General features: G+C 41.4%; 1 protein-coding gene across 1 annotated transcript; it reads left to right on the forward strand.

Annotated features, from left to right (window-relative positions):
* Positions 1-396: 396 nt before the first annotated feature.
* Positions 397-9107, forward strand: LOC142384340 (vitellogenin-1-like). Its single transcript, XM_075470517.1, has 34 exons — positions 397-436; positions 865-885; positions 1094-1245; positions 1337-1588; positions 1679-1840; positions 1927-2075; positions 2166-2316; positions 2410-2567; positions 2717-2882; positions 2965-3090; positions 3187-3405; positions 3493-3710; positions 3794-3900; positions 3992-4116; positions 4201-4302; positions 4389-4508; positions 4595-4787; positions 4917-5010; positions 5102-5287; positions 5393-5537; positions 5631-5823; positions 5916-6328; positions 6425-6469; positions 6579-6647; positions 6759-6962; positions 7053-7195; positions 7301-7436; positions 7521-7647; positions 7753-7933; positions 8018-8112; positions 8243-8337; positions 8500-8665; positions 8743-8904; positions 9004-9107. The coding sequence occupies exons 1-34, from the start codon at positions 397-399 to the stop codon at positions 9105-9107; spliced, it is 5019 nt and encodes a 1672-aa protein (XP_075326632.1).
* Positions 9108-11051: the final 1944 nt, after the last annotated feature.

Genomic DNA, 11051 nt, shown 5'->3' on the forward strand with positions numbered 1-11051 from the left:
AGAGGATCAGTACTTTACCACTTTAGCTTAAGAGCAACAGCTTTCCCAGCTGTCAGCCAGTCTCTATATAAAACTAATACTAACAGCAACTGTCATTAAAATGTATTAGAATAAAGGGATTTTCAATTAATGTGAGAATTGCTAAATTGTGAAACACGGTAAATATTTTGAAACACGATATCTGAGTGTGATTTGGCCTTTTTGACAATGTCAGGTGACCCTAACTTTTCTCCCTGTGGTGGTCTAAAAGTTTAATACGTTATCTATCAAATGAAGAACAGCAGTCAAAAGTGCCATGGCTCATATAATACTTGCATTGCATCACAGGTGGGTTTTGTCTGTAAAATATTTCCATATAAAAGGCTGTGTGTCACCACAGTTACAGCCTCATCAGCCATGAGAGCGGTTGTGTTTGCCCTGGCTCTGGCCTTTGTGTGTAAGTTGGATTCTGCATTTCTGAAAGACATTGCCATAAGGATTTTCTTTTCAATCTTGAGCAGTGTACTGATTTTAAGTACCTTAATCTAAGCAAAGAAAACTACTTTATTTTATGCAATGTTATTGAGAAATAATCAGAGAATGTTGCTCATTGTTTCATGCAATAATAGCACACAATATCTGTTACTATATTTGATACTTTTGTCGACATTTATGACATTCATGAATTGGTATTTACTGAAATTGCTGAGTTGGAGAGCTTTCTTTGTATGCTTTTATGCTCTTGCATGTGCTTATTGACAGACAAGAAATCTCCAACAACTTGTGTCGCATTTTTTACAATTTAAAAATGTTGAAATGCATAAGAACCGATTCCAGTCACATGTTGAACTGAGTTGAAATGGGTTTTCTTTTTTTCCATTTTAGCCGGACAAAGTCCTGTCTTTGGTAAGCCCAGTACTTTATTGTAACCTTAAAAGGCTGTTACCATTATCCAACATTTGCTGCAGCTAATGTTAAGTTAAATCAAATTATTCTGGTAAAATGGTAAACACTGATAATTTATGAATGAAATAGTAATAAGTTTTTGGCATTGTTTTTTTTTTTTTTTTAGATAAGTTGGAGCCCTTGTAGCTAAGTAAATTTGTGCCTACAGCTCCTGACTTTGCTGCCGGTAAGACTTATGTGTACAAGTATGAGGCATTCCTCCTGGGAGGTCTCCCAGAGGAAGGTTTGGCAAGAGCCGGACTCAAAATCACGTCTAAAGTTATGATCAGAAATGACGTCCAAAACACATATATGCTGAAGGTAAAGTTTAATGTCATGAGTAAGCAACAATTATTTTAGCTTGGAAATGCACTAAATCTCTAATGCTCTACATCTGATTCCTATATTTTAGCTTGCGGAACCTGAGCTCTTTGAGTATAGTGGCATTTGGCCAAATGATGCTCCAATCCCAGCAACCAAGCTGACTGAAAAGCTGGCATCTGAGCTCAAGAACCCCATCAAGTTTGAGTATACCAATGGTGTTGTGGGAAGAATCCATGCACCTGAAGGAATTTCAACTTTGGTGCTGAACATCCACAGAGGCATCCTGAATATCCTTCAGCTCAACATCAAGAAGACACACAATGTGTATGATTTACAGGAGGTTTGTCAAAGATCCCAAAGTAGCCTATTTATAATAAATCACAATGCAAGAGATTTAATCTGCTCACTAAAAAGGTGCTTTGCTCCATAGATCGGAACTCAGGGCGTGTGCAAGACCCTCTACTCCATCACTGAAGACATCAAGGCTGAACGCATCCATCTGACCAAGACCAGGGACATGAACAACTGTCAGGAAAAGATAATGAAAGACATTGGGTTAGCATACACTGAGAAATGTGACAAGTGCCAGCAGGTAGGCTTAAGTCCATTTGTACAACGCATCCATCTGAAAAAAAATACCATTGCATGAGCAGGCAACTGTGTGGTTTGTATTTACAGGACAACAAAAACCTGAGAGGTACCTCATCATTCACTTACACCTTGAAAGAAGTTGCAAGTGGTGTCATGATCCTGAAGGCAAACGTCATTGAGCTGATCCAGTTTTCACCTTTCTCTGAGCACAGCGGAACTGCTCAAATGGAGACCAAGTATGTCAAAAGATGAAGAGAATGTAAAAATGGTCGTATCTGGGTTAAATGGAGTTGTGATTTAGCCTTTTTTTTCACATTACTTTAAAGGCAGTCCTTGGTGTTCCTTGAGATTCAGAAAGAACCGTTGTCATCTACCAACGCTGAGTATCACCATCGGGGATCTCTCAAGTTTGAGTTCTCCACCGAACTTCTTCAGTCACCTCTTCAGCTCATCAAGATCACCGACCTACGGGTCCAGGTATTTTTTTCACTATGCTTCGAAATGTAGGTGAAGTCATGGATGAAAATTTGGACATTTCTAGTGACACCCCTTTCAATCCTGTGGTCTTAGATTAAAGAGCTTCTGGACCATCTGGTTACCCACAATGTGGAGAGTGTCAATGCACATGCCCCTCTGAAGTTTTTGGAATTGATTCAGATTCTCCGTGCAGCTCGCTATGAAGACCTAGCAATGTCCTGGGACGAATACAGACAGATGTCCTCCCACAGGTGGCTTACAGTGATTTGAAATTTGAATAAGATTAGGAGAAAATGCTATCTATATATATATATATATATATATATATATATATATATATATATATATATGTAAATATATAAATAATGCATATATATGTACATTTACAATTGTTTTACAGACGCTGGCTCTTGGATGCCATCGTTGTCACTGGAACCCCTGCTGCTCTTAGATTCATCAAGGAGAAATTCCTGGCTAATGAATTGAATTTTGATGAGGAATCTCAGGTTTTGATTGCAGCTGTTCACATGGTGTCAGCAAACACTGAGACTATCAAGATCATGGAGGTAGGTGAACCCCAAAGTAAGTTACATTGTAAAATAAGGAGAATGAACACATGAAACATTTCTGATATTTGCTCTCTTCTAGACCCTGACAGTCGACAAAAAAGTATTGGAAAGCCCTGTTCTGCGTGAGATTGTCCTCCTTGGTTATGGTACCATGATTTTCAGAAACTGCTCTGAGTTAGCCGTCTGTCCTACCGAGTACATAAAGGTGAAATAACCCTGTTATTTTTTATTGGGCTTCAAATATAGAGGAAAATGAATGAGTAAGAAATGGACATCCTATTTTCCCATTTCCTTAAAACAGCCCATCCAGGAACGTCTTGATGACGCTGTTGCTAAGCGTGAGACCGAGAAGATCATCCTGCTTATAAAGGTTTTGGGAAATGCGCGACACCCTGCTACTCTCAAGTCAATCACAAAGATCATGCCCATTCATGGCACTGCTGCTGCATCTCTGCCAATGAGAGTCCATGCTGAAGCCATCATGGCCCTGAGGAACTTTGCAAAGAAGGAGTCAAGAATGGTGAGTTCTGAACACTAAGGAGTTTTACAAATTGGGCTGGTCTTTAGCCTGAACTCCATACTGAGTTTGATTTCTCCTCTCAAATAGGTCCAGCAATTGGCTCTTCAGCTCTACATGGACAAAGATATTCATCCAGAGCTTCGTATGCTTTCCTGCATCGTCCTGTTTGAAACAAGGCCTTCAATGGGATTGGTGACAACTCTTGCCAACAATGTGAAGACAGAGAAAAATTTGCAGGTTGCCAGCTTTACTTATTCTCACATGAAGTCCCTGAGCAGGAGCCCCTCCACAATCCAGTCCTCAGTGTAAGAGCCCTGTCTCATGCCAATTCATTTACAATTCTATCTGCACAAAACAATGCATCATCTCTTTTACGCTTCCATTGCAGTGTTGCTGCTTGCAGGGTTGCCATGAAAATCATGGGTCCTAAGATATGTGTGCTGGACAGACTGAGTTTACGTTACAGCAGAGCTGCCCATGTGGATGCCTACAACAGTAAGACTCATGTCACATGTAAATTAATTCTATCTGAGTTTTATTTTTGCTAATGCATCAGCTAACTGCATCTCATTAAACACTTCATCAGGTTCCTTGATGATTGGCGCTGCTGTCACTGGTTTCTACATCAATGACGCCGCCACCATTCTGCCAAGGTCTGTTTTAGCCAAGACCAGAGCCTTCCTTGCTGGAGCTGCTGCTGATGTTCTGGAGGTATATGGTGGACATGAAAAGCTGGTCAGCTGTTCAATAGCTCATTTGAAAGTTGCTGTTTTAACATTGCTGATTTCCTCTTAGATTGGAGTGAGAACTGATGGACTACAAGAGGCACTTCTGAAAAACCCTGAATTTATTGACAATGCTGACAGGATCACCAAGATGAAGCGTGTCATTAAAGCTGTAAGCAACCAAGAAAGTCATAAAGACAAGAATACACTCTTTCACACTCCCACATGGTGATCACACCACATGTTCTCTGTCCACAGCTCTCTCAGTGGAGGTCCATGAGCATCAGCAAGCCTCTGGCTTCTATCAGTGTCAAGGTCTTAGGACAAGAAATTGCCTTCGCAAACATTGACAAAGCCATGATTGAACAGGCTGTTGCGGTATGATATAAACAGCAACCTATCAACCTCAAGATAAATCACAATTTTGCAAGACAAAACATGCATGTAATATTCTTCACCTACAGTTGGCCAGTAGTAATAGAACTATTCTGGAACATGGAAAACATGCTCTCAAGGCTCTGTTGCTGACTGGTGTCAACGTCCAGTATGCTAAGCCTGTGTTGGCCACTGAGGTGCGACGTATCATGCCTACTGCTGCTGGTCTTCCAATGGAGCTCAGTCTGCACACTGCCGCTGTGGCTGCAGCTGTGGTTAAAAGTGAGTCAAAAAAATAAACAAAAATTAAATTTGAAATACAAATCTCTTGGAGGAGGAAAAAAAAAAAAAGGATACCATGTGGGCAGTATTATGCATTGGGGTAAATAATGAGCTCATTTGTTTTCTTAGTCAAGCCCAAAACTTCACCACCTTTGCCAGAAGACTTCAAATTCGGACGCCTGCTGGAGACAGACATACAGCTTGAGACTGAAGTCAGAACAAGGTGGGTTCAATACATAAACAGACTGACATGAACTGACACCCGAAATGTCTCAAGTAACAAAACTGAACATAAAATTTTCCTTGTTCTCCAGTTTTGCCATGAACACATATGCTGTGATGGGAGTTAACACTGCCATTCTTCAGGCTGCCCTGGTGTCAAGAGCCAGAATCAACTACACTGGACCTGCTAAAATCACTGCAAGACTTAACATAAAAGAGGGCGACTTTAAGATCGAAGTCCTTCCTGTTCCTCTGCCAGAAAACCTTACATCTGTGAAGTAAGTCTCACATTTGCCTCTTTGTTTACTTTTGAAAAAATTTAGTGTCAACTCGAGCTTTATCCGTTGAACCTGATTGATGACATTCATGTCTCTCTTCAACAGTATCGAGACCTTTGCTGTGGCAAGAAACATTGAGGATACTGCTGCTGACAGAATCACTCCACTCATTCCTAAGAAAGACTTGCCGTCCATCTCAAGCAAGGTTATCTCATCTATGATCGTTTCTTCTGCTGCCGTCTCTGCTGAGGTATGTGTGGTGACTACAGAATTTTAGATATTTACAATAGTATCTGTATTTATCATTAACATGTATTTCTCCTTATAGTCAGCATCCTTAGAGACCCTGGAGGATGACGTTTGCAAGTCCAACAAAACTAAAGCTCGTGCATTTTCCAAGAGGTACTGTGTTAAGAATGTTGGGGTTGGAATCAAAGCCTGTTTCAAGGTTGCCACCGAAAATGCTGCTTCAATCCGGGACATTGCCCTGTACAGAATGGCTGGACGGCACAACCTCTCTCTCTCTCTCACACCAAGTAAGCACTAAGAAAACAACACTTTTGAGCATTTCATAGAAGCGCTGTTCATAGAAGTCAGATACTAATAACATTATTTACTGATGTTTCAGTTGAAAGTCAAGGCATTGAGAGACTGGACATGGAGGTTAAAGTGGGGTTAAAGGCTGTCAAAAGGTTCATTGCACAGATCAACCGGAGCGAAGAAATCCTCGATAGTGCACCAGTCCTGATGAGGCTAAACAAAATCCTGGCTTCGAACAGAAACCGCTCCTTATCCTCCTCTAGCTCCAGCAGCTCTGCCTCAAATCGTTCTTCCAAGACCTCCTCTTACAGTTCCAGTTCCAGTATCAGCAGCAGCAGCAGCAATAGCAGCAATAGCAGCACCAGTAAGAGAAGCAGCAGCAAAAAACACAGTTCCTCAAGATCTTCCAGTGGTTCATCCAAGACCAGCTCTGCATCAAGCCTTGCATCGCTCTTCATTGCCAGTTTAAGTTCTTCTCTCTCCAGTTCTTGGGCCTCAAAGGTAAACTTCTAAAAATATTTTTAACTTTGCAGGAAAGAATTCTTATACATCAATATGGCCTGCGTGGGAGCTGACAATAATATTTGTTCTTAACAGCAAGTGATTTCACTCCTGAAGTTCCACAAGAATCACAGGAAGCAGGTATGGTTTTATGACCCCTCAAAATAGATATTGTACTTTATGAAAATATGCCAACCTCCGTCACAGTTTTTGCCAGGTGGTTCATTATCTTAACATGTTGTTGTTTCAGGGTGTCACCTCATCAGCGGCTTCCATTAGCAATAGCAGTGCCTCAAGCTTTGAAGCCATCTACAGACAGGTGAAATTGGGTTATTAGAAATAAAATTAAAAAAAGAAGAAAGTTCCAAATCTTTTCCCTAATGGGTTAAATGCACGCTCTTGGACCAATGACTTATGCTTGTCCCCACAGAATGAATTGCCTGACAGTGGGACCGCCGCCTTAGCCGTCATCTTCCGTGCTGTTAGAGCTGATGAGAAGAAGCAGGGATATATAGTTACTGCCTACTTAGACAAACCAACTGCCAGAGTTCACATGGTCATTGCTTCCCTGGTTCGTGGAAACAACTGGAAGCTCTGTGCCGATGGAGTTCTGTTGAGCAAGCACAAAGTGACAGTAAGAAACTGTCCTGCCTTTTACTAGAAATAGCAAGATATCCTATAAAAACAAGCTGTCTTATACTTGTGTCTGTTGTTTATTTCATAGGCTAAAATGACTTGGGGAGTAGAATGCAAGCAGTACGACATCATGGCTACATCCGAAACTGGTCTTGTTGGTCCAAGCCCTGCAACTCGTCTTAGAATGTCCTGGCAAACACTCCCATCTGATCTTAAACGCTTTGGAAAGATGTAAGAATCTTTCTGTGTACTGTCTAAAGCCCGCTCACATGCAATGTTGACTGTCCCAAATATATCTGACATTTGGACTTTTTTTTTTTTGTTTGTTTTTTATAGGATGTATGAATACATTCCTGCTAAATTTCTGTCCGACTTGATCCGAGCTAAGCATCCAAACAACACCAAGAGGATTTCATTCACTATTGTTGCATCATCTGAAAGGACCATTGGCTTCATTGCAATAACACCAGTGGTATGAAAAGTCATGCCGTTTCCTCAAAATAAAGTTGTAATCACTGCTTTTGAATAACAAAACTCAATTTCTTTCTGCCTACAGAATACTGTCTTCAACAAAACTGTGAGTCTTCCCATCTCTCTGCCCCTTGATGAGATCACATCATACCTCACCCCCTTTGAAGATGTCCCTGATAAAGTCCACTATGTGTTTGCCAAGGCTCTTGCAGGTAATAGCTGCTGTTGTCTAAAATTAAACACACTTGTTTTGACTTTTTCCTGCAAGTCACAAATAAAATCTTTTTTTTTTATTTTATTTTTTTTTTTCTTGCCAGCTGAATGCTTCTCCATTAATTATTCACTGACCACATTCAACAACCGGACATACGAGAACAAGATGGTACCCTCTTGCTACCAGGTTTTGGCACAAGACAGCACCGAGGAGCTGAAATTCATTGTTCTGCACAACAGGGATTCCAAGGAGCAAAACCACATCAATGCCAAAATTGCTGACATGTGAGTAGCCAAATAAAACTAGAAAAAATAGCTGACTTTAATCTAAAAGTTGACTAAACTAAAAAGGTTTTTTGCTTCTTGTAGAGATATTGACCTCTACCGCATGAACAGTGAAGTGAATGTGAAGGTCAATAGCATGGAAATACCCCTCACCAGCCTGCCCTACCAGCATCCAAAAGGTGAAACATTAAAACTAATAATGCAAATTGTACGTTGTACCTGTTTTTGTATTACAGCTACTATCAATTCTGTTTTTATGAAATACTGTTAAACTACTAATAAGAACTGATCATTAAACCTGTTTTACAGCTAAAATCGATATCAGACAAAGTGGAAATGGTGTTTCGGTTTATGCAGCCAGCCATGGTCTTCATGAAGTCTACTTTGACAAGAACACATGGAGGGTAAATTGCAACACTATGCATTATTAACTGTCCCTTCAAAAATGTAAAGCATTCAATTGGGACTGGTAAAACCAAAAGGGCAGCAGCGCAGCATGTTTTCATTAATGGCAGGTATATTTGATGTTTCTTCTCCTTATTGTCTCATCTGATCTTGCAATGTAGATTAAAGTTGTGGACTGGATGAAAGGCAAGACCTCTGGACTCTGCGGAAAAGCCGATGGGGAGGTCAGACAGGAATACCGCACACCCAACGGACGCCTGACCAAGAACCCAGTCAGCTTCACTCATTCCTGGATTCTGCCAGCAGAGAGCTGCAGGGACACCACTGGTGAGAAACAAATATTAAGCAACCATTTATAGGCAAACAGTACAACGTCCTGATCTATCAACTCTGTTTTCTTACAGAATGCCGTCTGAAGCATGAATCTGTGAAGCTGGAGAAGAAGATAAATATCCACGGGGAGGAGTCCACATGCTACTCTGTTGAACCTGTGCTGCGCTGTCTGCCCGGCTGCTTCCCGGTGAAGACCACCTCTGTCACTGTTGGCTTCAACTGTCTGCCTGCAGGTAAGTGTGTGGAAAAAAATAAAAATAAATCATGAGATAGAGTAATGCAGAAAAAACCCCACTCAGTTCCTAACTTCTTTACCCTTCTTTTTCATACAGATTCCACTCCTCAGAGTATGAGCAGCATCTTCGAAAGCAGTGTGGACCTGAGGGAAAATGCAGAGGCTCATCTTGCCTGCAGCTGCACTGCTCAGTGTGCTTAATCTCGTTGTCATTCATCTTAAGTTTTGGTTTATGTTGTATACAAGTCTGCAAATGTAAAAAATTGGAATATGAAATGTGTTGGTTTGAAGTTATTCCCTCTGTCAGGATGGGGTGGGTGGTGAGGTAGGACACGGATGCGGACTCAGGTGTAAAAAAGCAAACTGGTATTTATTAAGCACAAAAAACAAAGTTCAAACAAAAAGCACGGCTGAGCCGGATTCAAAAACCTAAACTGTGGAATAATTACTTAACAAAACAAAACACTTGACATAGCATGGATAAATACTTAGCTTAAATGTGACGTCGTGGCATGGCATGAGGGGGTGAAAAGCAGGCGCAAGGTAGGAAGGTAACATGGGTAAGGATCTAATATTTTAATGTTGATTTTAATGTTGATTGTTGTTGATATTGATGTTGCTCATGTTGGGGGTTGGTGGGGGGTAGTATGTGTGCAGTGTGGTTGTCGGTGCGATGTTGTGTGTGAGTTTATGCATGAATTGATTTGATTACTGATTTTATTATGTAAAGCACTTTGTGCTGCTTTTTTAGTATGAAAGGTGCTATATAAATAAAGTTTGATTTGATTTGATTTGATTTGAACAAAAGAACAGGGGAGACTGGAAACTAAATAGAGGGCTGGGAGTGATTGGAGACTGGGTGCAGCTGGTGGGGAATGAACAGGTGATGGGAATGAACTAATGACCAGAGTGAAGGGAAAAACAATGACAAGACTAAAAATAAGAAATGAACTGAAAACCAAAACATAACCTAAAACATGATAAAACATAAAACTAAAACATGGGCAGTGACAGAGCCCCCCTTCAAGGGATGGATCCCAGACAACCCAAAACGTGGGTGGGAAGGAGGGGCTCGAAGCCGGAGGCGGTCTGGCGGGCGGCCAGACTTCCGGCGACGGGGCTGCAGGAGCCGATCTGGCATGTGGCCAGAGTTCCGGCTTCGAGTGGCAGGAGGAAACGGAGGCGGTCTGGCGGCGTGACAGGAAGAGCCGGATGGTCTGGCGGGCAGCCAGACGTCCGGCGGCGTGGCAGGAGGAGAAGCCGGAGACTTTCCAGCGGGTGGCCGGACATCAGACGACGACGACGACTGTTTGTCCTGAGTTTGTAGTTTCTTTTCTTTTTTTTACTTTTGTTGCTTGTGTTTTGTTATTGACTCGGTTTATTACTTTTTCATTTTGTTTTATTTATTTTTGCATTTTCTAATTTGTTTTTCTTTTGCAGTTGCTGGTGGCCAGTGGTGGTGGTGCTGGTGTCTTGGTGGTGCCCCCCCCCCCCCCCTTTTCCGTTTTGTTTTGCTGTGTCTGGCATATGGGTGATTTTGGTTGGTTTTGCTTTCTTTTGGAGTGCCCCCTTATTTACACTAGCTCTTGTCCACTCACTTGGCCCCAGCATTATTCCGTTTTACTTTTTTTGTGAATCCCTTTTTAACCAAGTTTTTATAAATTAATAAAAATTGTATTTTAAACCTTGAACCTCGTCTCATGCTGCCTGAGTGACGAACCTGTGTGCTTTTAATATCGTAACTAATTCTCTGGGTGAAATTTCCAGGGTGGCGTTGTTGGTTTTCCTTGTTTTCTCTTTAGTTAAGACTAGTTTTATTTAGTTCCTTCCCTTCCTCGCCACATAATGATCCGGAAATCATTACTTCAGGAGTCACACCCAGAGCTGTTGTTAGAGCCAGAGGACGACACCCAGGAAACCAGTTTGCAAATTACCCCATGTAAGTTTGATGCGTCTGTACGCATCAAACTTTTTTTGTTTTGCACCAGCAGAGGGCTGAGGAGCACAACAAAAGTTTGAAACTCTCATGAACACAACTCTGATAAAGGAAGAACCATCAGGAGTGACACTAGTGTCTGGGCAATCTACAGATCCTAAAAACTGGCTTTTCTGTCCTGGTTGTGATTATTTATGTCTGACAAATCA

This window comes from Odontesthes bonariensis, chromosome 7 (assembly GCF_027942865.1).
Source record: "Odontesthes bonariensis isolate fOdoBon6 chromosome 7, fOdoBon6.hap1, whole genome shotgun sequence".
NCBI classification, from domain to species: Eukaryota; Metazoa; Chordata; class Actinopteri; order Atheriniformes; family Atherinopsidae; genus Odontesthes; species Odontesthes bonariensis.

Excerpts from the sequence above, each read along its gene's own strand:
- LOC142384340 (XM_075470517.1), top strand. The coding sequence starts at position 397 with ATGAGAGCGGTTGTGTTTGCCCTGGCTCTGGCCTTTGTGT. Across the intron at positions 2,568-2,716 it reads AGACAGATGTCCTCCCACAG|ACGCTGGCTCTTGGATGCCA; the intron begins GTGGCTTACAGT and ends ATTGTTTTACAG. Across the intron at positions 4,117-4,200 it reads CTGCTGCTGATGTTCTGGAG|ATTGGAGTGAGAACTGATGG; the intron begins GTATATGGTGGA and ends ATTTCCTCTTAG.